Source organism: Mirounga angustirostris, unplaced genomic scaffold, assembly GCF_029215605.1.
Source record: "Mirounga angustirostris isolate CCGP_5_RB_7025 unplaced genomic scaffold, mMirAng1.0.hap1 SCAF_3, whole genome shotgun sequence".
Taxonomy (NCBI): domain Eukaryota; kingdom Metazoa; phylum Chordata; class Mammalia; order Carnivora; family Phocidae; genus Mirounga; species Mirounga angustirostris.
In genome coordinates, this window is record NW_026991711.1 from 133,157,180 (window position 1) to 133,184,137 (window position 26,958).

Below are 26,958 nucleotides of genomic sequence, written 5' to 3' on the forward strand. Positions count from 1 at the left end.
TGTTGTTGCTTTTTGTTTGTTTGTTTGTTTTAAAACGTGATTTCAGATTAACCTGTTGTCTGATCCATTACTCTAGGAAAACTTCTTGATAAGGCAGAGAGATCTCACAACCAGGCTTCTAGGCAAATGAAGGTAGAGCTGACAGGAAGTTCTAATACCTGTGGTACACAAACAGTTTCTAAGACAATGCCGACTCTCTTCAGGTTCTAAACAAAATGGGTAGAGTTGGATCCCTGAATAATTAATATGAAGATTCTCCCTGAGCCACTGGGGGAACTTCTGGAAACTTCTCAAGGGATTTTTAAGAGGCAGAGGGACAGCATTCTTCCTTGTCTTGCTAGCCTGTCAGCCCAAACATGATGTCTTCTGAACCTCCTTGTTAGCTCTTTTTTGCTCAAAGTTTTATGAAGAGTACACATCCTCTGTTTTGATAATTTTTTTTTAAAAAGGGGACCAAGAGATATGTGTTTAAATTAAAAACAGGGCACCTGGGTGGTGCAGTTGGTTGAGCATCTGACTCTTGGTTTCAGCTCAGGTCATGATCTCAGGCTCTGAGCTTAGCACAGAGTCTGCTTGGGAGTCTCTCTCCCTTCCCTCTGCTCCCCAACACCTCTCTCTCTCTCAAATAAATTAGCCTTAAAAAAAAAAAAAAAAAACTACAGTATTGTGACTTCAGATAATTAAATCAGCCTTTGAGATCCTGGTCTCCTGACCAAAAATTTGGTATTGTATCTGACCTGCCAACTTTATAGGTTATTAATGAGACTAAGTCTAATAAACATGAAAATTCTTCGAACATCTTTCCAATGGAAGTACTACTATGATCTAAGCTCTCTTAAATCGTTCAGTTGACTATATGGTGACATACCTTACCTTAATGCTCAATAAATACTAGCTAGTATAAATATTCCTACTCTACAGGGATCTCACAGGGGTGTTGAAAAGACTAAGTGCAGAAATATAGGTAATACGTTTGGCACAGTGCTTAACATGAGGGCTACTCAGTAAAGAACAGCTATACAGAACCAGGCAAAAGTCTGTTTTAAGGGGTATGAAGGCAACAAAGAGCTAGGCAGAGGGTTGAAAAGAAGCATGTTGGAAGCAGGATACATCCTGAAGGACATGGCCTTGGCTAGAGGGATTCAGATTGGCAGATGAGTGACACAGACACGCAGACCAGGCAGTGGGGGAGTTGGGGATTCAGGCAGACAGACAGCAAGGGAGCACCAAGAAGGCAGTGACTTAATGAGAAAAACAGCTGCCCCAGGCAGGAAGTCACCACTTACAAGAGTATAAGTGACCAATTCCTAAGTCTGGCTAGGCTAAGACCAAAAAGTAAGACCCCACCATGTCTTACTCGGATGGGAATAAGGCAGAAGTGGTGTATCCATTGCCAGATGAAAGATGGATGGTTCATCCGGGTTCAACTTTAGCTTCCCGTTAGAGAGATCACTTCTCTCTCTGTTACAGACTTCGTGAGTCTGTTGTTCAAAAATAATTAGGTACCCATGCTACAAGCTACCCAGAGCTGTCCTCCTAGAAAACTTGCCAACAAACAACAGTGTCTTGGAAAAACCCGGGCTGCTGGTGGGACTGTCTCGTTAAAAGAAAATTACAAGCGTGGCTTTAAGCCTTTTGCAGCCTTGACTACCCAACACTTGATAAAGATAATTGTTTAGGCCCAGAGCTTTTATTACCTTAGGAAAACCAGGATGGAGAGGGGTTGCTTATCACAGTGAATTAATTATGAGACTCTTTTTTTTTTCAAGTGTTAAGTACCAGCATTTTTGTTCAGTGTAAATTTTTAAATGCTTTTCTCTCAGCATCTACTTTAAAATGAGTGAAACATGCCAGCAGATTATTAGACCCATCTTTAGGTCAAATCTGTTTCATTTATGTTTTGTGTAAGTTCAAAGGAAAATATATGCCGGAGAAACACACACCATGAAATATACTGAAGTCTGTCTGGGAAAGCAAAACCAAGACCATTCAAAAGCTCTGAAGTAAAGAACACCTTAATGTTGACTATAAAGCAAATGTTACTTTTTAATCTACCCTCAGTTGCATTATGCAGCTTTGCTCAAAGTGAGACCCTGACCCCGATTCTCCTAGAGAAGCGTCTTTGCTCTCTTTGGATATTAGACATGGGTCCAGTTATTGTTGTGGTTTTTATATAGATCATTTCAGAAACCCCCACCCAGGGCTCAGATGGAGCTCTTTGGTGGGGGTGAAGAGAAGGAGTGAGGCAGAGCCTGTGGTCCTAGCCGTGGTCAGGGGCTTGGGCTCATCATTAACATCCACCTGTGACTCATCCACACCATGAGAGCACCTGGGTCTCTGGTCTTTAACATCTCAATCACCATTATATGGTCCTACCTCTAAGTTACTGGAGTATTTTAAAAGTAAGAATAGAGCCAAAAGTGAGAATGTTCATTACCTTTACATATTAAAGATAACAAACTTAAACTTTGAGTTGCCAGTCCTAAGAATGAAGAAATGAAGCATTGGTTATAGCTTTTCCAAATGAGACAACAGTGGAGATCTTTCTGTACTGTGCTGTGTTATATTATGAGACTTACAGAATTCTGAGGCCTGGGAAAGCAGAAGACACGCTGATGCTTAGAATATAGGTCCTTAAATATCATATTAAAATGAGACTACTGTGTTTTCTTTGCTAAAAAAAAGGTGGTAAATTTTCCTCTTGTGCATGCATGTATATATCCCTGCCTCTGGATAGTCTGTACAATATTTCTGTGGTAGTTTAAGATGAGGAATCCGTAAAAGGTAAACATGAGCACAAGTAACTATAAGGCATCGTCAAATTAAATTCTTATGATTCATTAAACATCCATTAAAATAACTCATCAGGGCTAATCTGTTGGGGTGGTAACTGGTGCATCTACACATCACCCACGAATCACAGGGAGCTCAGCTTTGCCCTGCAGGCATCCATTTTCATCAAGAATCATGCAGGAAGGGTGCCTGGGTGCCTCAGTCGGTTAAGCGACTGCCTTCGGCTCAGGTCACGATCCTGGAGTCCCTGGATCGAGTCCCGCATCGGGCTCCCTGCTCGGCAATGAGTCTGTTTCTCCCTCTGACCCTCCCCCCTCTCATGCTCTCTCATTCTCTCTCTCAAATAAATAAATAAAATCTTTAAAAAAAAAAAAAATCACAACTTGGGCGCCTGGGTGGCTCAGTTGGTTAAGCGACTGCCTTCGGCTCAGGTCCTGATCCTGGAGTCCCGGGATCGAGTCCCGCATCGGGCTCCCGGCTCGGCGGGGAGCCTGCTTCTCCCTCTGACCCTCCCCCCTCTCATGTGCTCTCTCTCTCTCATTCTCTCTGTCTCAAATAAATAAATAAAATCTTTAAAAAAAAAAAAAAGAATCATGCAGGAAGAAATTACTGCAGACTGAAGCCTCCTCATTCCGTTGTTCAGGAAGATTCTTAGAAAGGAGAGTGTAACCCAAAGATTGAGTGATTTTTGTGCTGGGAGCCACACCTTGGCAGATGGTTCTGGCAGAATAGACCTATTTGAGCATGTTTTGTACGTGTGTGATGTGCCATCTAGTGGTTGAGTGAGCCTAAATTAATGAAAAGGAAAATGGTCCTTTCTGGTCCGTACTGACTCCTTTGCAAACTGTCCACCACATGATTTAAGCAACAGCAGGAGGTTTGATGCTGTGGGCTATTATTTGGGAAAGGAAAAAAAAAAATCTATTTTCTTAGAAGCCATATGTTGACCCCAATTATTGTCGGGGGGTGGGGGGAGCACTGGTATTATAGTAAATATGCAAGCCGGAAGTTGCAAATTGGTGACATTTGGCCCCGCAGAGTACTTTTCCCATTTTATTTTATTGAGGTGTAATTCACATATATAGTATAGTGCACAACTGTTGGGTGTATAGCTTGATAGATTTTTACATTTATAAAGTTTGTGTATGTATAATCTGCATAATTACCACATGGATCAAGATCTCAAAATGTTTCCAGGATCCCAGAAGCCTCCGTCTATCAGTGCTTAGAGATAACCCCTCGTCAGAACTCTGTCACCATAAATTTGCAATAGCATCATTAAAGTAGATACTCCTAACCCTTACCTCCGAGAAAGGATAAAATCCTGTACTCACCATTTCAACAGTTTGCCCGAAAAGGAACAATTTCCTCATCAAACATTCTGTAGCAAACAAAGACCCCATTTCCTGGGTTTGCTGCTTTTCAGAGTCCAGGTGGCATAATGAGATCTCTCTCCCCAGTCTAAATTCCTAATATATTGTTTTTCTTACCAAGCTTCTCACTGAGAGATATATCCACTTGGTGCACTGATTGTATTTTCCCAAGTGTCTCTGCAGGCATCCAAGTCAATTTTCAAAGAAATCCCATTACTTGTGAGCAGCATCTCAGAGGTGCCACTGATTGTCATGGCGAAGCCTATGAATTCTGATGTAGCATTTCAGAAATTAATGTGAATGCCCTGTCGCCAATGACTGCATGACACCTGTCCAAGTTAAGCCAAGCAAATCATAATGGTGAGAAAGGCTCTCAACCTGTAATCCGGCAAAGGCTAATTTCTAATGAATAGCATAATGCAATCATTGTTGCTATTTCTACAGGACCTCTTTCTGTTCAAATGAAACTAGATTCCCTCTGAATGTCAAAACATACAGTGTGTCAGGAAGCAGAGCTAGTTCTGAAATAAAATTGATTTATTCCAGAGCTGTCTTGTACATGCCTATTTACTTGATTACTAAACAAATACACAATCAGCCAACATGTCTACAAGTATGTTACTTCTGGGTATTTTGCAAGGTGCTGGAGATAGAAAAGCATAAGATGTATGGGTCCTCCCTCACTGCCATGGAGTTGGACGTTGTTTAGATCTGTTGTCCTCTGGCTTGCAAACTGGTGTTTAAAAAAATGGCTGTCTCTTGGGATAATAAACAAGGCTAAAAAACAGGATTATCCTAATGTGCTCCTTCTTAGAAATAACTTGTATTTTTTTCTAATTATTTATAATGTATTTGGAAAAAAAGAAGAATGTAAAGAAGAAAATACAAAATTCCCTAATGCACCAAAGAAAGCCTATAATGGCTTTGTTTAATTCTTTTCAAGGACTTATAATTTTCTGGGTTTTTTCTGTGTGTGGGTGCATATATGTACAATTGCAGTTGACCTTTGAACAACATGGATTTGAACCGCACGGGTCCGCTTATACATGGATTTTTTTCAATAAATACAGTACAGTACTATAAATGAATTTTCCTTATGACTTTCTTAATACTTTTTTTCTCTAGCTAACTTTATTGAACAAAGACAGTATATAATACATATAACATACAAAATATGTGTCGACTGTTATAGGTAAGGTTTCTGGTCTACAGTAGGCTATTAGTAGTTAAGTTCTCGGGGAGTCAAAAGTTACACATGGATTTTTGACTACATCGGGAGTTGGTGTCCCTAACCTGCATTGTTCAAGGGTCAACAGTATTTATTTTATGAAGTTGAGGTGATATTACATATTTTTCTCTATCATAAGAAACTCTTGAAACATGTTTAATACTTGAGTGAGTTCATGATTTCTGGAATAAGAATGAAAACTAATTTCTTAACCGTTCCCTATTACTGGAAATTTTGATTGCTGTTTCTAAAACAGTTATAGAGATTTAATGTTTATGTATTTGAAATGAAGTCTTCGACTTTCTACCACACTCAAGGCCAGAACTTTCAGAATAATGTTAAATAATAATGGTGATGCTGGCTGGCTGTGGTTTGTTCCTAATTATAAAGGCAATAACTCTGGTGTTGTTAAATATGGTAACAACGGCTGACTTGAGTTGGGTAAAAATCATATTAAGGAAATCCTTTGAGTTCTAGTTTTTAAACATCAGCATTGGGGAATTGAACATTACCAACTGTCTTTCAGTGCTATTGAAATAATTAGGTTTTGCCCCAATTTGGCCTATGGGTATGTAATACATTATATTAGCAGATTTCCTAATATTGTCCCCTTCCACCAGAATGAATTCTACTATACTGTAGAGTAATATACTTGTAATGAATTGTCAAATTTAATTCCATATTATTGATTTTGAGATTTTAACATCCATGTTTATTGTACATTGTTCTTGAGAGACAACTAGTGTGACAGGATATAGACGTACTCTGTGCATCTCATTCTGGTCTGTAAATGTGGGTTGCTGAAATTAGGGATAGAGAGCCTGTTTGTGTCTATTATTCACTCTCCCTTTTTCTTTACCTCTTATCCCAACTGCACATTAAGTGAGGTTTTTTTTTTCCCTTTTGTGAACTGACAAAGTACTTTTCTTAACCTCTCTCAAAGCACTCATCACATTCTTTCTTTTTTTTTTTTAAAGATTTTATTTATTTATTTGAGAGAGAGAATGAGAGAGAGAGAGCATGAGAGGGGGGAGGGTCAGAGGGAGAAGCAGGCTCCCCGCCGAGCAGGGAGCCCGATGCGGGACTCGATCCTGGGACTCCAGGATCATGACCTGAGCCGAAGGCAGTCGCTTAACCAACTGAGCCACCCAGGCGCCCTCATCACATTCTTTCTTATATTAAAATTTTCTGTCTTCTGTTCTTGCAAAAGTGGTCTATGTCTTACAAGTTTTCCATCCCTACCCCTTAGCCACTAAATGTTGTCCACCTAACCTCTCCTGTGGGGTCCCAGCAAGCGCTGCAGTGGCAGATGGTGGAAATAGATGAGTTTTGCCAACATCCTTAGATGTCCAGACAAAGGAGGAAAGCAAGGAAGTCAGAGTGATTGCAAAATTCTGTGGGTACTGTGCTTCTCTATGGCAGCGGTTTGAGTCCAGGAGGATGAATCAGTTTCTAAAGGCATAGGAGAGGGCAGAGCAGGGACAAGAGTGAAGCACTGAAACCAGTCCTTATGTACCTGCCCTAGGTGGCTGCCCATCCTGCTCTCAATGGTAGATTACAGGGACAACCAATTACCTCAAATACTTTTGCGTACCTCATGTATACACTCTTAAAATGAAGTCCATTCATTATATTCAAGTAGTCTTTAAAAAAAAAAGTCATTTCAGGTGCCTGGGTGATTCAGTTGGTTAAGTGTCTGCCTTCGGCTCAAGTCATGATCTCTGGGTCCTGGGATCGAGTCCGGGTCGGGCTCCCTGCTCAGCGGGGAGCATGCTTCTCCCTCTCCCTTTGCCGCTACGCCTGCTTGTGCGCTCTCTCTCAAATAAATAAATAAAAATAAAATCTTTTTTTTAAGATTTTATTTATTGGGACGCCTGGGTGGCCCTACATTGGGCTCCTTGCTCGGCAGGGAGCCTGATTCTCCCTCTGCCTGCTGCTCCCCCTGCTTGTGCTTGCACGTTCCCTCTCTCTCCCTCTCTGGCAAATAAATAGATAAAATCTTTAAGAAAAAATATTTTATTTATTTATTTGACAGAGCACACAAGCCGGCGGAGTGGCAGACAGAGGGAGAGGGAGAAGCAGCCTCCCCACTGAGCAGGGAGCCCAATGCGGGACTGGATCCCAGGACTCTGGGATCCTGACCTGAGCCAAAGGCAGACACTTAACTGACTGAGCCACCCAGGCACCCCAAAAATAAAATCTTTTAAAAAATCATTCCAATACCCATCTCAAGCATCAATTCAAAATGGTATCTTTCAATTGTCAGTTCTTTCCCAGAGGAAGGCTTATAGAATTAAATACATTGTAGGGTCTCCCCAACTAGACTGTAAACCACTTGAGGACAGGGATTAGGTCTTAAGTATATTCTAACCACCACTGTGCTACATATACAGTTTAAACTTATCAACTAGTGTTTCTGGAATTAATTAACCCTTTTTTTTTTCTTGCACTGTAATGTTACTCAATGGTATTCCTCACACTTAAAAGACCAAAAGCAACTTTGAAAACAAAACAGGCCTTTTGACAAGTAGCAAGAGATACCATCACAACCAAAAAACATGATGGAAATTAATGAAGAAATAATAGCAGGTGAAAGAGGAGCAGAAGTACGTGGTTCAAGCTAGAATTAAAATGAATGTTATGACACCAGGGAAATAGTTCCAGCGGTGACTCTTCGAAGTACCTGGTCAGACTTCAGACCATCCTTGGAGGGTGAGACTAGTTAGTGGGTATTGTTGGCTTTGTGCTTCTATGCAGTAACTGATGTTCCTTGGAAGGCAGAGTGAAAAGTTGTGTTCAGTGATTACTTTCTCTTTTTCCTTAGGGTGTTAAATACCACATTATTTGAAAGCTGGGAGATCGTTGGACCTTACCCTTCCTGGTGGGTTTTTAATCTACTGCTGTTGCTAATACAAGGCTTGAACTGCTTTTGGTCTTACTTAATCGTAAAAATAGCTTGCAAAGCTATTTCAAAAGGCAAGGTAAGATGAGACTTACTGTTTCTGATACGTCCCAGAAAAGTATGTTTTCTGGTTCTTCTTCTTTTTTTTTTTTACCTTTTTTTTTTTTATTATTATTATTATGTTAACCTCCTGGAAACAGAAACCAAATTTTCATTTTCTTCTATTTAGTTAATTTTTTAAGTTAATTTTTCTAAACAATGTTGCTGATGATTCCCACCGATCTACATTTATAATTTTAGATTTAATAATGATACGTTATTTGTTGTGTTCTTTCCCTCCCTCTGTTTCCCATGGTCCTTCTCTGATTAAACTTGTGCCGAACAGAAATTTAATAACTTCTTTCCTTTTATGAGAAGGGTTGCTTGGTGCAGTATGCCCATTTATGATTTTTCCAATAAAACTTAGTTAAATCTCTTTGTTTAAATATGGACTCATGAGGCTGATTCAAATAACGTATCTTGGGAGCAGTGACTTTTCCGGAACATTCTCTTACTTTCATTGTTTATTCTCTTCCTTCTGCCACCCTGGAAGGCTGGGAAGTGGAACCCTTTACATGTAAGTTCCTCATGCCTCTCTCTCTCTCCTTGTTCTGGGTGCCACTTTCGCCTGTTGGAGGGGCACTCAGATGCTTTTGTTTCCATGTGTATTGTTCTAGCTAACCAGTTGGCACTGACCAGAGGCTTTAACTGAAGTGCGGCTCCCACCAGGTGCAAGGGATACTAGAAACAGCTCGGTTAGTAGTGCCCTTTGTGTGAGCTTGCATTCTGCTAAATTTTGCATCATCCAACAGAAGGAGAGGAATTTTTTTCATTGACGTTTAGCATGTTTGCTAAAAAACCAGAGATAGACAAAAGTGAAGTAGGAGAAACAGAACTGAGTTTGGGAGAGGATTGCCATGGTCCAGAACGGAGGCCTGAGCATCAGCTATTGCCTGGTCTGCCCTGAGCACCTTGTCCTCGGCGAGGTAAACAGAGCTGGCTCCTTCCATGGGGCTCGGGACATCTAGTCACGTACTGTGCAGCCAGTTCTCAGTATCAGCTCTTATATAGATCCAAAGTATTTCGATCAATTAATTGTTCAGAGGCGAAAGTTCATTTTTTCCCTGTGACCTCTTATTCTTTAAAATGAGCACCTGTATTTCTGTTAAAAAACACTCCTTTTCTCCTCTGGGTACAAATTACATCAACATGCACAATGCTATCAGCATGGTAACGGTAGCCGAAGACAAAGAGGCAAGGACAGGTGGATTCGATTGCTTGTATCCTTATTGCATTGCTGTTTCCACCAGACCTATTGTCTTCTCTCCAAATTATTCCTTCAGTCTTACCAAGAGATGATTATTAATTTCATTACAGATGTCAGGCTTCAGAATATCTAAACTACCCTTGCTGTTCACCTAGGACAGTTAAATTCATCTTGGCCATGGGTTATGGACTCTATTTTTCTATGGGTTATTTTGAGACATTTTGAATTATTCCTTTCCTTGAAAGTGACATAAGCATAAATTTTTTTTCCAAATGCAATTACAAATAATCTTACTAAGCATGCAAATGTAAATTGATCACTCTCTGAAATTGGAGTTTTCTTTCCGATTAGCAGCTTAATTTATGACTAATGGATGTCTAAATGTCGTGGAGCTTTACTATCATGCTGTCTTTGTGACCCATGTTTGTTTGTTTAAGTTCACGTATCCTAAGTAATTCAGTCCTTTTGGTCTTTCGGTATCTGAATCTTCTTGGAGATGATTCGTGTGCGTTCAGTCTCATTGCAAGGGGCACTGGAGTGAAGTCCATTTGTACCGTGTTTATTTGGTTGTTTCTGGTTAGAAAGGAGCAGCGGTTCTGAACTCTCACCCGGCCTCGTTGCCACCCACCTGACAGAGATGACGTTGTCCTGCAGCCATGGTGGCTTCTCCGGTGGGGGGCATGCATGGCACAGAGAGGATGTGATGTGAAAAAGCCCTCAGTTCATTCTGATACACCACTTCTTAGAGAAAGGCAGGCAGCTGGATTTGGGAAAGCTTCTACGAAGCGAGGCCCCCAGGCCCCTAGGTCCCTGTTGCCACCCCACTCGGAAAATAAGTGAACGGTGCTCAGTTACTCAGAGGTCTTAAGGCATGTTGGGTAAAAATGCTTACCATAATTTAGACGATAGAGTAGGAGGTTCAAACTATTTTAATTTTAAAAGCAGTTGAGTGTTTTCTTAATCTCTCCCTAAATTACTTCCTTGCTAGACTGTGACTTTTTTTTTTTTTTTGTCCTTTATGGTAATGCATATGCTGGTGCCTGAGCTTGCCATCCTTGTTACGTAAGGAGACTGGGTAGAGGATTGAAATGATGGGAGCCCATTTGTGATGATCTGGTTGATAGATTTTCTTTGGGAAATATTTTAAACTAGACCTCACCCAGCAGGTTCCCAAAATGCCTCCCCCTGCCATTAGTTGTCACGTAGTATATAAAACAAAATTCCTACTTAATTTTAGCAGACAGAAAAGAAAAACAAATTAAGTCATCAAATAATATATTACAAAGCCAAAGAAGAATGACGTTTTAAATTCTCTAAGCCAGTGACTATCTCCATTAGTGTGGTGAATCCCTTTACAGGATTCTCATGGGGAATGTGACCATCAGAGAGTAAATTGATCCATTTGTACCAAATTCCTATAATGCCATTCCAATTTTATCATATGTCACTTTACCAGTAAGAGTGGGTTTCAGGGTCTAGTACGTTCTCATTGTCCAGATGTACCTTAAAGAGGTCAGCATGTCTAGCCCCCTGTGATACCTAAATCCACCTATGTTCCATTCCTTGATAACTGACTTCGTCACCAAAACTGCACATCTCCACTGCAGGAGAACTAACTGTTATGGCAACGTGCCTGTCCTCTTCGATTTTTAACGTTTGCATCTGTTTCCCTTCATGTATGATTACAGGCACTCTCTGACCATGCTATAGCTTAACGATTCCTTAGGAACTGGTTCCACTCACCTTCTTGTATTCCACAGGTGTCCAAGGATGATCGAAGTGATATTGAGTCTAGCTCAGATGAGGAAGACTCCGAACCTCCAGGGAAGAACCCTCACACTTCGACCACCACCAATGGGACCAGTGGTACCAATGGGTACCTCCTGCCTGGGTCTTGCTCCGTGGATGATTAATTACTCAAAACTACAAGTCCCGAACAAAGTGAACTGTTTGTTGCTGGAAGTATTTAAAAGTTGCAAATGCAGTTCCTTTCATTATATCTCAGCACCAGAAACAAAACTTAGGATTCTCAAAGCATTTTGACTAGTGCACTGCTATATGTCCTGTCTGTGAATGAAGAAGAATGACCATTCTCTATACGTAGGCATGCTATATGTAATTGACACAAGGGAACAGTATTTGCGTTTGTACTGGCTTAGAGTATTATTTATATTTCATTTTTGTTGGTAAATCTGTGGACAAATGAGGGCTTCCTCACTCCTTTTACTCTCTGGGTTTATGACAGTGAAGGAGATGCTCCATCTGCTTCTACCCCTCTCTGTCGCTGTAACTCAGTTTGACAGGAGCATCAAATAATTTAATTTGTCACTTAGAGCAAGCAAAACCCAGTGCAAGATTCTCGTACTGCTCCAAATAGGTTTGCTTTCTTTGTGTTACAGTGCCTGTTTTGAAATTGCCTATATAGCCCCAGGGGCCGTTTTCCCAGTGTAAAGTTTAAGCAGGATGAGCTAGGCATTTTAATTGTCCCTCTTCGTGGTCAATGCGCAGTTCAAATTAAAGAGTATGGTTTTTGGAGAACTTTAAAAAATTGTTTTGTATTAAGTTGCTTTGGAATAGACATCATTTCTTGTGCACACAGCCAAGATGTCTTCAATGAGTATGGTAGCTAGCTGGAGATGAACTTTGTAGGTTGCAGAGGTTTATTTTTGGTTTTTGGTTTTTGTTGTTTTTGTTTGTGTGTTTATTCCCTCTCATGAGGTCAGTGCTCTGGCTCTGAAGGAGGACCTTTGCCTAAGGTCATAGTTACTACGAACAATGAAATCACTCTTACTACTGGGAATTTGTCCCATGATCTGAGAATAACAGAAAGAGAACAGCTGATTTCAACCGGATTTCAGCAGTACCCCTATAATTACTGCAATCTTCTGTCATGTCATGAAAAAAAAGAAGCTAAGTATATTTTGGCACAGCAAAGGAGACTTTGAACAGTTGGCAAAGGTCAGCTCTAGCATAAAGCATTTTACTGCAACCAGCATTCAAAGAAGTGTGCTAGATATCTAGTATTTGATCTTGGTGTTTTGATTTTTCTGAGCAAAATAAAGCCAATGGGAGAAGGACGATTTTACTGTTTGTCCTTTCTCCTTAAATATGACCCAGAGTGACTCTCCTGTTGCTAGAAACTGAGTAGTGTTGCGCTTGAAGTCCTTTGGTTTGCTTCTTTGAAGACTTGTTCGGTTTCTAGGAATTTTTACTCAAACGGAGCTATTTTCAGAAAAAAATAATAAAAATTGTACCGGACTATGGCAATATCAGCAATGAGAAAGACTGCTGAAAAATAAGTTGCTATAGTCTCCTACATGGCAGTGTTATTTATGTATAAATAAGAAAACCCGTTCACGTAAACCAAAGATTTTATCTCCTTCCTTCCAACTTTTAGTAAGAGCGAATAAAAAGGTATTACACTTATTTCATAAACAAAATAAGTGTTCAAAACCACAATGCAGTAGCATAAATGTGTGAGTCAGGGGATAGTAAAGACAACAGCATCAGAAATACTAGGGAGTGCATGTCCTGCTTACAGCCATTCACATTCGATTCAAATTTTTGGAAAAAATTGAAATGAATCTTTGTGCCAGCAGTTTGCAACCTGTGCGTTAAAATAATGCTCCCAAACAAAAAACCTCACACTGTAATATTAAATCTTTCCCCACCTACATATGAAGTAGTCTGTTTCTGATAAGGCTCACAGTAATAATTGAAGAGCCTTAGACATATGTCTGCTTGTTTATTGAGAAAACGATGCAACTAATTCTTCTCATAAAGCCTTATTATTTTATTTCACAAAACAGGGGTATATCTAGGAGTGTAATTTGTGGATGGTTTGAGACCAGTCATAAAACATCAAAATTACTTGTTAGTCATCTGAACATCTGCTAAAATGCAGATATATAAAATGAAGCAACGAGCATGTTATAGCTGAAAAATGTTGAGAAGGTGAAAGTTTCCTTTCTTATCAACTAAAATATGGGGAAGAAGAGTGAATTGTACCTTGCTTTAGTGCCTGGAGCAAGTCCTCACAAAGGGAGAAATAAACCAGAGAACCACCATGTGTTCAAATTTGGATCATCTGATACTCTACCACAGAATAATTTCAAAAAGATCGGCTTGTAAATTAATGGTTTAGTGGAGTTGCATGAAAAGAAGTAAATTGAGTCTGTCCTTAGCAAAGACAAATCTAAGCAATTTTTTGTTTTTCCCAAAAGTCACTTGGAAGTAGGACTGAGAATACTCAGAGCCTCAGTGACCAATGACGTTCACTTAACACAGTCCCCTATGTATCTATAGATTTTTATTTCATTTTGCATTTTAGGACAAAGAGTTCTTTTTCATTAATCAAAGTGGTGTTTGTAGACCTGTTAAGATACAAAATAACATATTTCTGTCTACTCCTCCCACTTATCATGGTGGCATGATAAGACTGAGAGAGAAAAAAATGTGAGATATCTTGTCTTCTACTTGTGCCGGGCCATAGCTTTGGAAGTGTATTTTGTAAATTCAGCTGTAGGTTACTCAAAGTATTGTTTCCCATTAATTAACTTAGCCCATGTTGAGCTCCACTTAGCTCCTTCCTCCTGGTCATATTCAAACCTTTCCAGGGTACCAAGGGGGTGTGTAGGAAGGAGTCTAGAAAAATTAATATTTTATTCTCTAATGCTATATAGCTTTCCTAGATCTCTTAGTGGAGAAAAAAGTAGAAAATCAAGTAGAATTTGGCCTTGGGTCAATAAATGATATGACAATGTGTGATCTATGTACGTACATGTATGTTTCTCCAAAAACATAAAACCAAAATAGCACTGACTCATCCTTATCCATATTTTTTTCATAAAAACTATCCACCGTGTATAAGAGAATCTTCCCACCTCCCTCTCAACTTCTTGTTCATGCCACTCACCCGGCTGAGAGTTGGTAGGATCCTTTCTCTTGCCTCAGGCTAAGGTCGCAGAGGACCTAAGGTCGGCATATAAGCCAAATGTAGTTCATATTTCCAAATTTAATGGTACACATGTGGAGAATAGAAGACTAACTATCAGTATTTGGGATGATTAAGCTGGATGTTGAAAAAAATGCATATGGTTGCTGTTTCACCCCAAGGTTTTATTAACACCCAACTCCTGCCAGGCTACTAGATAGATGGTATCCTGAGGTACCATCAGATAACGAAACAGGTATCTGACAAAGATGAGCTAGGAAGAAAGGTAGGCTCCCCAAAGAAAGCAAGCAGTTGGGTGAGAGAAATAACTCTTCAGTGAGACAAAATCAGGCCACGTTTAGCTAAAATGGTGGGTGGACCTCATAATGTCCCATTCTGTTGCCAACTGTCCATTCTGAGTATTTGATAGAGGTTTGGATTTGAGCGAACCAAATGCTTTTACCTTAGGCAGAAAGGATCCGGATCTCCCACTTTGTGTATGTGAACCTCATTGTTATTTGGGCTGAAGTAAAAAATGAGGTTTCAGTTCAGTTCACCTGAGTCTTTGCAAAAGAGCTCTTCAGAGAAAACTTTATGGACACCCATGATTGTTCCCATTCTGTTCATGACTTTGTATCGAGAGTTATTTTTGTCCCTTTCTCAGAAATGTTAATGCCAAAGTTGCCTGAATATTTGAGTATTTTTTTCTTAATTTGAAGTGTACAGAATAATTCCAAAGGTGTTAAGAGATTCTGTTTGTGTATGTGATGATGTCGTTATGTCCAGAGAAGCTTCAAAAAATCCTTTGGGAAATAAAAGGTTAAATGTTTACATTTCCTGTGATAGTTGAGGTCTTAAGACACTAATTAGCTTATTTTTTTTTTCTTTGTCTTTGGCTGATTCCTGCTTTGTAGATAAATATTAGTATCCTTGAAATCTTTAGAACATTCAAGTAAGAAAAAACCAAATTAGATCAAAGTCAGCCTGATGAGAAAGTGATGACAAGGCACTTCAATTTTTAAGTAACTTGTATGGGAAGAGAAAATGCAGTTCGCTCTGGTTATTGTGCTTGCTGTCTGGCAAGCTGTTCATGAAAGGAATAGCCTCAGTAATCATAAGCAGTTCTTGAAGTCATGCATAATGCAGCAGGTAGTAATTAGTACTGGTTCACTGTGGCCACACTATTTAGTTCTTGATCGTAGCAGGCCAGAAAAGGACCCTGTGGTCTGCCTTTGTGTATATAGTCCCCTCCCCTCCTCAAAGGGATGCTTAGTAGACACTGAGGAAGCCTGTCCGTTTGTCCACTCTATGCAGTTGTAACGTCTCTAATATATATTCAGAGGGAGCATAGCTGATGCTGGTTTTCATGGAGAAAACTTTATTAGAGAGCATCAAACACAATAAGGAACAGTTTGTAAGCTCTGCAGACACCCAGAGGAGAACCTTAGCCTTTTCCAGGTATTTGTAACTTAAGTTCAGCCTTGAAGCCTTTGAAAGGAAGAGCTTAGCAAATGGCCACAAGCTAAGACCCCATCAGCTCAAAGAAATAAAAGTCTCTGCAGCCAGATGGCGTAACTTATGGTGTCTTCACAAGACTAGGTTTTCTCAAGATTACCAGGAACTGATGGGAGGGGATGGTTAGCCCAAGATCTGTCTTGTTCATCTCATCCACCCACATTCCTTTCAGCCTCCTGGAACCTTGATGAAAGGAAAACCAAAATATTGTCACTTATCGGCTGGACTTTGGATCAGTTGTTTACCACACTTCTTTTCTCTGACTGATTCCATTTTTCTTAAAAAGTATTGTGCCCATGTAAGCTTGTTTTCCTCCACACAGGTCCATGAAAGCTTGGTTTCCTATTTTGCTATATGTTGCATGGCCTGGAAGCCAGGGACAACAGCTGTTGGTATGATTTCTATGTTAAGTAAAAAATTAGATTTTATAGAGATCATTTCTTTCCCCCTCTTGGATCTACGGTAATTTTTCTAAACTGTCGTAAAACTGCCCTTAAAAAATTAGAGGCTTTTAAAGATTAGTTGCCAAAGATAAATTAGTTCTGTAATAGGAACAGTTGTGTGGCAGTTCTGGGAGTTTAACTGAGAGACTCATTAAAGATGGAGTACCCCCTCCAAGTTTGATTTCCAAGTTTCATAAAGCCTCTGAGCCTATGATTCTCATCCGCTCTTGGTGTGCCCACAGAATCGGTTACCTCCACGGCCATTTGTGGCCAAGCAAGGAGGAGAGGGTTCGTTTGGGGATTTGGTTTTTTTTCAATTTGCAGTGAGAAATAGGATAGGTGACAAAGTCTTACTTGTTTTCTTAAGACAATTCAGTGCTTGAGCATCTCTGTCAGAAATGGAATGATGTACTGTTAGCCAATTAGAATTATTTTATGTATTGTTACTGTGTTTTGCTGATTTTTATATGAAAATATAATTATTCATTCTTGATCTCTGGAAGCAATCATTATTATGAGGATCATTTTACTTTGGAAACACTTTCATAATAAAGATAAGTATTAGGAGTCATGTGTAAATGATATTTTCAGTAAGTGCTGGTGTTGGTAATATGTCACATCGTCCTGGACAAGATTTATTTCAGGGCACACGTCATCCTACTAGTTTCTTGCAAACTTTCCTTAAATCCCAGTTATCATTACGATTACTGAAAAGGTAGTAGTATATTTATATTATATTTATACGTCATAAAAATAAAACATATATATATCTCTATTTTGTCAGGAATTTAGCTAAGCTACTCCATAGCATTGCTGCCCCGCATCCATTTTGTTTGCAATGTGACCTGCAGGGACCTTAAATTGACCTTGGCCCCTCAAACAGGTGCACACCCTGGAGAGCAGCCCTCAGACTCACGAGCAAGTGTAAGTCCCTGATATGACTTCCCCAATAGCCCCTGTGATCAACAATCTCCCCTCCCTCCCAGTGCCTGCAGGCCTTATATTCCCCCTAGATAAGACCACCATGGGGTTTACCAAAACACCACTCTTTTGAATTGACTCATCCAGCCTTAGCCCAGGAATCCCAAAGCATTCTACTCACAGACCCTAATATAGGCATGTGCCCCAGGTCCTGTCTCAGTCTCCACCCTGCCGTCACCAACCTGGTGGCCCCTCAAGCTGTGCCGTGTGTGTACCTCCCCTGTGACGTGTGAAATTTGTCTCTCTCAATTTCTCTTGTGGTCTCTCGTTGAACTTCGGTTCACCATCTGACACCTTGTACTCCACTTAACAAATATTAATTTAACACAGTTAACACATTTACATGATATATATATATATATATATATATATATATAATATGTTGCAGGATCTCTTTTGAAAATTAAGATATAAAAACTGTAACATTTTATGTAGTGCTTCATTCTGGAAAAAAAATATTAAATATTTATAGAGAGATAAGAGTTCACAGGGCGCCTGGGTGGCTCAGTCGGTTAAGCGACTGCCTTCGGCTCAGGTCGTGATCCTGGAGTCCCGGGATCGAGTCCCGCATCGGGCTCCCTGCAGGGAGTCTGCTTCTCCCTCTGACCCTCCCCGTCTCATGCTCTCTCTCTCTATCTCATTCTCTCTCTCAAATAAAAAAATAAAATGTTACCAAAAAAAAAAAAAGTTCACAATATCAGACTGCACTGATTTTTTCCAAATCATAACAAGAAGCACTTAGGACCAACAATCCAGACCACAGCACACACAAAACCATCCCTGTCAGTGTAGCTCATAGGAGCTTGACTGATTATCTTCTCTGGGTCCGTGCCCTCCTGTGTTGGGGCTTCTTTCCCTCTTTCTCAGTTTTTCCTGTGTAACTCTGTCTTCCCCAGCTACTCTTCCGCTCTAAGCTTATGTCACCTAATATCTCCAGAACCATAAAAATAGCACTGACATTCAACCAGACACCCCACACCGCCACCACCACCAGTATTATGAAAAATAAAACAGATGCCCTATGAAAAAACATATAATGCAGCCACCACCAACCACAATCTGATTGCAAGCATGAGTTATCCTAATAAATTAAACTACCAAAATACCTCTGAGGCAGAGAAAGATAGGCTATAAGGTCATGCACCACTTTGGGAAGCCACGAACTCTTCCGGTTCTGTAAGCAAAGTGGAATCTAAGTCTACAAGCATCCCTCGCCAATAGCCACAATGCAGCTCAGCCTCTCTAGGCCCCTTGCTGCTGGGGCTGCCACATCCAGCTTCGGCACATGTTATTTCTGCCCCCTGGTTCTGGTTCCACCAGCCCTGCACTTGCTTCATCAGGCGCGGTGGCAGCAGTGCTGACAAGAGTGACAGACGGCATGACAGCCAGCCACGGGTCGGACACCCGGACCTACCAGGATGCGGGTGAGCCCTCAGAACCAATGACAATGGTGACCGGAGCCTGAGGGCACATCCTCGATTCTCCCAAAAGCTCCTGTAGCATGAGGAAACAAAAGTTCTATCATTCCTAAACATTGAAGTTAAAAAAAATTATATAAAGCCTGCTAGGGCGACCGTAACCCAAAATCACAGACTGGGTTACTTGAACAACAGCGATTTATTTTCCCCAGTTAGAGGCTGGAAGTCCAAGATCATGGGGTCAGCAGAGTTGATTTCTTCTGCGGCCTGTCTTCTTAGCTGGCCCTCTCACTGTGCCGTCACATGGTCATTCCTCTGTGTATCTGTCTATGTCCGAATCCCTTCTTTTAAGGATGACAGTCATATTGGATCGGGGCTCCCCCCAAAGTCTCCATTTTACCTTAATCACCTCTTTTTTTCCACCATTGATGAGATTTTTATACTAGTCTCATTTTTCCAACAGAAGGGACAAAACAAAGTTTCAAGGGTATTATAATTTGGAGAAAGTTAATATCCTCCATCTTCTGCAATAAATATTGATTCGTATACACAATCTATTTCTGGGGCTTTTAGGGACGTGTACACAGAATGCCTAAATAGAAAAGGTAACTTAATCACCTCTTTAAAAGCCCTGTCTCCAAATACAGTCACCTCCTGGCATACAGGGGCTAGGACTTGAACATGAATTTTGGGAGACGTAAGTCAGCCCGTCATACAAGGTAATTTCACGCAGTGACCAAGAACAAAAGTAATGAAGAAACAAAGTGATTGGTGACTTCCAGGGCTCCAACACCTTATGGACAGGTGACTCAGGCTGAGACCTGAGGGACAGGAGCTGCTTGGGTCACAGACCAGGCAGTGGAGGCCGGAAACACAAAGCCTCCAAGATGGGAACAAGCTCAAAGGTTCAAGGAGCAGCAAGAAGGCCAATGTGGTGAAGCAAAAGAAACAAAGGGGAGAGTGTGTGTGATTAACATTCGAAAGTTAGGAAGGGGCAGATCATATAAGGCCTGTGTCCCATGATGAGGAGAGCAAGAGTTAGGGTAAGAGTGATGGGAAACCTTTCAGGAATCTAAGCAGGGAGCTGTATAATCTGATCTGTTGTCATCTTTAGTTAAGAGAGAAACCACGCTCACCCAAACCATGATGGAGAAAACCGCTCCAACTTCACGTGGGTCAGCGGTGTCTGCAGAGGTGTACTGGGCACCACATGACCAGGCAGGGTGATGAGCACGTGGCCATTGGAAGAAATAAAGGACTAAGTGCTTTGAGGGTTCAATCCACAGGCAATAAACTAAGTCTGGGCAGAGAACGAGAGGTGGAAGCTTTTGCTGCAAAGATGCCAAGACCTGGGACAGGAAGAGCCTCCAAGGTCCTCTGAGGAAAGCAGCTTGAAAAAATATGACAGATGGGCCGTCATCAGCCAGGGGAGAACCTTAGGGAGAGGGCAGACTTCCTGACTGAATGTCGTTCTTTTTGTTGTTACTTATTGTTAGCACCTTTCTTTGTGTCGTTCCAAGGCAGCTCATGGGCGGTGAATTGATGGATGATCACAATTTCCACAACACCCCTCTGGAGGAGGCGTGCATCCAACAACAATCCTTGCATGCTGTTTGCAGGTTTTACAATTTCTGAGTGAGCCTGCCTGGTTTAGCAAGAGCTGCAAATCAAGGTTTTATTTATGGATTTATTTATCTGGATAAGCCAGTCGTTAAACATTCACCAGCACGCCAAGGCCACCTTAACTTACAGACGCAGGAACTGTGGCTCAAAAAAGTTAAGTGACTTATTTTCTGTCACCCAACTAACAAGTGGTAGAGTTGAGACTTGACCCAGACCTGACTGATTTCAAAACTTAGACATATCTTCCTAATACCTTATGCTTCTTCCAATGTTTGCATTTGTTTCTGAAGATAGGCTGCTTAGATTCCTACTGCATTTCAACCGTCCTTGGCTTTTTTCTTATCTACCTCCTTTAATTCTCCTTAAAGATCTCAGACTTCCACCCCTGTAGTTTTCATCCCTAGTTCCCCTTTTTTCGAGATTAGGTTGTTCAGGGCTCTCAACTACATCAGGAGCCCTTCTTAGGAAAGATCCTCAATAAATCTAATACGTCAATGACTGAACTCAATTGTTAAAGTTCACTGTCTTGTTCCAGTTGACAAAGCACACACTTCCTTCTCCAACCTCACCCAGGGAACTTGCAAGGGACAAGGTATAACCCAGAACACAGGTTTCAAAGGCATCAATTCAAGCAGTTCAATAATTCAGTGCATTGAAGACTAGAAGGATAGAAGATATGTAGGTTGTGAAACTAGTTCTTCAGTGGTTTGGGTTTTAAGAATAGGCTGGAAATCTCATAGGGAAATACTCCTGGGGGTACTACAGATGAGGAAGATGTAGGAAATAAAAGGGCAGTCACCAACCCCCCCTTTTTGGAGTCATCACACATAGTTAGATTCATCAGAATTAAACTTGGTTCCTATTAGTTTTGCTGACCCAGGATGCTGGTAAATACCCAGCCAGCCAGCCAGCAAACAATGGATAGGACGCTAGGCCAGTTGGAACCAAAGATGAGCTCAGAAGGGTCCCTAGAGTCTTTAAAAATAGTGTTCTTTCTCTCTGTTGAAGGCACTAGACTGTGTATAGAACAGAGCTCTGACGTATTATACTCTCAAGCGCTGCCATTTCTTATTCACTTGTACGTCATTTCTGAGGATGTATAAAACGGTGCATACCATGCCAGGGCAAACACACAGAGCCACAGCACTAACGAATTCAATAAAACGCACATCGAAATGAAGTCAGCGCATCTATTGAGCACAACTCTCCGCAAGCCGTTGTGTCGGGTATTGTGAGAGATACAAATAAGCCGGAGGCAAAGCTGCGAACTGAAGGGGCTCTCCGTCTAGTTAGAGAGGCCGAGCACAAGCAGGGGTTATTGTAATAGGTCAGGGTGGCTCTGAAAGAAATGATACTTGTTCTGTTATGCAGCTCAAACTCTATGATAAAGGCAAACAGTCTTTGAAAATGATAATTACTCTATAAACATGACATTATTATCATCATCATCACATCAAATCTATTGTTGGGATCATAATCACAGAAGAGTTCAGAGGAGCGAGAAGTGGCTTCAGAATCAGATGAGAAAGATTTCAAGGAGAAAGGCAAGAATGAATTTGGATGAGTCAAGTGTGAAGAGGAAGGGCATTTGAGACAGAGGGCATGGTGTGAGCCAGTGCATAAGTCCCTTAGCATTGCCTCTGGCTCTTTGTGGCCCGCCTGCTGATATCCTTCACTCTATCCTCCTCCCTCCCCACGCCTCTTGACCCAGGTCCCAAGTCCGTGGTCTCAAACGGGCTATGCCATGTTACATCTCCAGCACAGAAGCCTCACTCTGCCCCGAAGGCCTTTTACCTCTTTTCCATCGAGCTAACTCTCATATAGCCTTCAAGATTAACATAGGATCCCTCCTCCCAGAGAGCCTTAGTCACTTGGAATGTGGTGCTCTTCCTAGAGAAGAAAAGGTGGAACCATTGAACTCCATCAGAGTGCTTATCACACTCCCCCTCACTTGATTGTAAGCATTGTGGGAGCTAAGAACTTGCTTTTTCTATCTGGATTCTTAGCCAACACATTTGCTCCATGGTAAGCACTCAATAAATGCTTGTAGAATGAGCGTATGTATTTACAGAAATAGGAGTTTCAGGAAGATAAAGAAGTTTTGGAAGGAGAAATGAGCTAATTTTTACATTTTGAATTTGAACTCATGAGCCCATTCATTTGGAAATGTCTACCAAAAATTGGAAAGATGGCCTGTAACTAGGTACCATTATTACTTCTGTTACTTCAGATCAAGAGATAGACGCACAAAGAGACATAGAACCTTGCCTTGGGCTCAGACCCAGGAGGCAGCAATACAGATAACTTGGTCCGAGCTCTGGGCCGTTTCTCCACTGCCTACTAACACAGAACCTTGGGACATGCCTACGCTAGAGGGATAGAGGAAGAAGATAAGCCAGCAAAGAACTCTGTGATAACAAAGTTAGGAAGAAATACAGTATGTTAATGAGAATGCTCACCCTCCCTTTTGCCTCTTCTCTCTTCCTTCCCTCCTTTTCCTGAACTGCTCCGTTCCAGAGCTCTTGGATGGGACAAAGCAGGGTGGATGTTTCTGCCAGGTGAGGGACATGTGGTGGCCCAGAAGGGAGTGCTGGAGGCCACATGGGGTTATGGAAGTGTCTGCTGAGGAGGATAGTACAGCATGGAAGCATCAGCGTGGGGTGCAGAGGATGTCCAATGCAGAGGAGGCCCAACATCAGTTATCAAGCCTAGGCAGGACGGTGAGCGCGTGCTTGTGGAGGAGCAGCCTGGATGGGAAGTCAGAGCGTGGACAGTCAGAGCGGCTGCAGTAGGAATGGCTGCATGCAGAGGAATGGAACAACATCCTTACATAATATAGGAAGGATAACTGAAGCCAGCTTCCCACTGTTAGAAAAGGGAGTTACATGTACGGAGGGGGAGAAAACTGAGTAAATTTAGTACTGGATTAAAATTATTATAAGTATCCATGTAAAATCATGGCTTTCAATATAGAGGTAGAAATCAATATAAGTGCAGAGATAAGCCTATCTCTGGGTGTATGTGAGTGTATCTCGATAGATTCCCAGCTGTCCAACCGAGGGCCCGCCATCCGTGACTCCCCACCCGGCACAGCTAGGACCCCAGGTCTCGCTTTCTAATCCATCCCAAGTCCATTTTCCACTAAAAGGAACCAGCCTCCTTGAAGAAGCGGCTGAAAGGGAGGATTTGCTGAGCCAGAGAGCGAGAAAGTGTTCCAAGAATGGGGAAATGGCATAAGGACAGAAAGCCACAGGTAGGGCCTCTCACTGGCCAAGTCTGAGACTCTTTGTGCACCCAAATTAATCAGAGTAACTGATTATAATGCACTGAAGACAAAGGGAAACTGAGTTCATATAAATTAATAAATGAATAAACTGAAAGTTTGATGAGGAACAAGGTATTTGCATAGTTTCATGGTAGCTCCTCACAAAATATTTATTAACTGCAAAGGTGAAAGTAGTAATTTTACAGCCAAGAAGCCTGGCACACAGCATCCTAATCAAGTAAATGCCATCAGTAATGGGACAAATGAAATCCGGAGTCACTTGATTGGATGCAGTAAGAAAGCAGCATCACTTCTGTGATATTCCTGCCGAAGATGCATATATCAGATAAATGCAAATTGAGGGGCATTCTACAAATAATTAACTGGTAATCTTCAAATGTGTCAATGGCATGAAAGTCAACCAAAGACTGAAAACTTCCAGAGTGAAGGAGACATTAAAGAAACATGACAACTGGGCGCCTGGGTGGCTCAGTTGGTTAAGCGACTGCCTTCGGCTCAGGTCATGATCTCAGGGTCCTGGGATCGAGCCCCGCATCAGGCTCCCTCCTCAAGGGGAAGCCTGCTTCTCCCTTTCCCACTCCCCCTGCTTGTGTTCCCTCTCTCGCTGTCTCTCTCTGTGTCAAATAAATAAATAAAATCTTTAAAAAAAAAAAAAAAAGAAAAGAAACATGACAACTGAAAGCAACGCAAGATTCTGAATTGGATCCTGTCGCCATGGAGAACGTAATTAGGACAATTGGTGGAACTGAGGAGTAGATTGTGGTAATAAATCAATGCTAATTTCCTGCCGTTGATGGTTGTATTGTGGTTTTGCTGAAGAATGTCCTTGTTTACAGTAAACACACACTAAATATTAAGATGTAAAAAAAAAGAAAAAATTCTGTGTCCTGAACTTGCCATTTGCCTGTAACTTTGAGATAATTTCTAAATCAATGTATTTGTTTTTAAAGCCCTAGTACTATCTCAAGAATTTGCAGATACTGAGATGCAATAAGGTCTCTTTTTTAAAAATGAGAATGCCATCTTTGAGTTCCAAGAGCAATAAAGTAGTAACACAAAATGCCTCCCTCAGCCTATTAAAGGGAAATTTAGTGAGAGAAGAAAATGCATTAGCTAAAACTTCAAGAGTTCTAAATTGTTTGGTAAGTAGAGTAGTCATGTTAGTTTTTGCAAGTTTTTGAATTATATTAGCATTAATTGTATTCGTCAATGCTTTATATGTGTAACAATCATCTTTAATATTGTCTCAATTTGTTATGCCAAAATTAATTAAAATGATAACAGTAATAATAAACAGCTAGTGTTCATTGAATATTTATTACGTATACTCTGCTATGAGGTATGTGATATTATTACTTCCAGTTTGCACATCAGAAAACCGAAGCTTAAAAGGGTTAAGAAATTTCCCCCAGGGGCGCCTGGGTGGCTCAGTTGGTTGAGCGACTGCCTTCGGCTCAGGTCATGATCTTGGAGTCCCTGGGTCTAGTCCCGCATCGGGCTCCCTGCTCAGCAGGGAGTCTGCTTCTCCCTCTCGTGCTCTCTGTCTCTTATTCTCTCTCAAATAAATAAATAAAATCTTTAAAAAAAAAAAAAAAAAGAAATTTCCCCCCAATAAGCATACTAATGTATATATAGTTAGCCTACTTTTGAACCCACATTTTTCACACTCCAAAGCCTATACTATTACTGATTCCTGCCCTCTGGTGGCTCCCATGGAGGCCATAGAGAAGGGGCTCTTAGGGAGGATACCAGAAACCTGGGCTTCGCTCTAGCGCCTCCCACGCCCTCACTATTTACTCCCAATCCAATCCATCACTAAGTCCTGCTGGTTCCATTTTAAAACTCTACCTCTTTCTCTCCATGTTAGTTAAGGCCTTGCCATTTCCCCCCTGGTTCCAGGCAACAGAATCCCTCCCTCTCTTCCTGATTCTTAGCTCAGTCTTTTTAAGAGTCTCCGTGCTGTTGTCAGAGTGATCAGTCTACAATGCACATCTGAATATCACAATGTGCTTAAAATCCTATATGGGAAAAGACTCCTATGTGGCCCCAATTACCTTTGGGTTAAAGTCAAAACATGGCGCCGAAATCTTCCCCTGTCTAGTCTCTGGTATCTCTTCGGCCTTACTTACTATAAGGTCCCATGCACAGGTCCCCCATGCTGTGTGCTCAAGGAATTCTTGTGGGATTTATAATTCCCTGAATGCACCAACACACACTAATGCGCAGACAATTAATATGTGCCCCTCAGCAGGTGTGACCAGCTCTCACCAGTGTTTTCTGACATTCTCCCCTTCCCCAACTGGGCTGAGCTGGTACCTTTTTGGAATTACCATCACATTTCTATAAAGACCTCTTTTATATAATCTATCATGGTATAATATAACCTTTCTTCATCATACTGAGCTCCTTGAAAGAGAGATTAGAGTTTATTCATCTTTGTACACCTCATAATGTCTGGATCAGAGAGGGTGCTACATAAAGACCCCACTGAATGAGTAAGTGAGTGAATGAGTAACCACCAATGAATTACCAATTGTATAAAATGCTACGGAGATGCAAAATGACAGAAATAGTGATTTTCTGGAGAACCATTTCAGAAGAGTTGTGGAAGAAGCTGACTAAGGGGTTAAATAACTTGAGTGTGAAGACAGCAGGGCAAGTTTTTTGAGCAAGTACACAGAACTGGTTGGCTGAACCTAAGTCCTGAGTAAACATGCTTCAAACACTGTGTGCCCTCAGTCCCTGAGGTATGTGATGGCTTTAACAAATACATTCATTTATACTTTTGAATAGGTAATGCAAGAACATCATATAAAATTCCAAACGTGGAAAGCTCCCTCTCGTCTCCATGCCCATCTGCAGTGCCTCAGCTCCTGGTAGAGAAGGAACCACAATAAAAAACCATTTGGAGAGCTTTTGTTTTCTTTCTGAGAGTCTATCTTCATAACCTGGCAGTGATTTATAGGAAATAACTATAAATTGATGATTTATAACATGGATATATCACCAAGGTGGAAAAGGCAAATAAATCCTGCAGGTGGTATTTTATTTACATATGCAAGGCTGCCAAACTCTTATTTTGCCCGGGAGACTAAAGCAGGTCTATCCCGGACATTCTGGTGTGCATATTAATTGAAATCTGTAAGACTGGTCCTAG

The 26,958-nt window shown here is 41.1% G+C and overlaps 1 protein-coding gene across 4 annotated transcripts in view; it reads left to right on the top strand.

Moving 5' to 3' along the window:
• Positions 1-13,711, top strand: part of CERS6 (ceramide synthase 6) — a 309,186-nt gene extending 295,475 nt beyond the window's left edge. The window contains exons 9-11 of one of the 4 annotated variants that reach the window (XM_045868679.3): positions 8,219-8,375; positions 8,889-8,912; positions 11,363-13,711. In XM_045868679.3, the coding sequence (XP_045724635.1) occupies positions 8,219-8,375; positions 8,889-8,912; positions 11,363-11,515 (334 nt within the window). In that variant the 3' untranslated portion in view covers positions 11,516-13,711. The remainder of the gene's footprint in view (positions 1-8,218; positions 8,376-8,888; positions 8,913-11,362) is intronic. The other 3 variants (XM_045868678.2, XM_045868680.3, XM_064586648.1) reach the window with 3 other exon arrangements.
• The last annotated feature ends 13,247 nt before the right edge of the window (positions 13,712-26,958 follow it).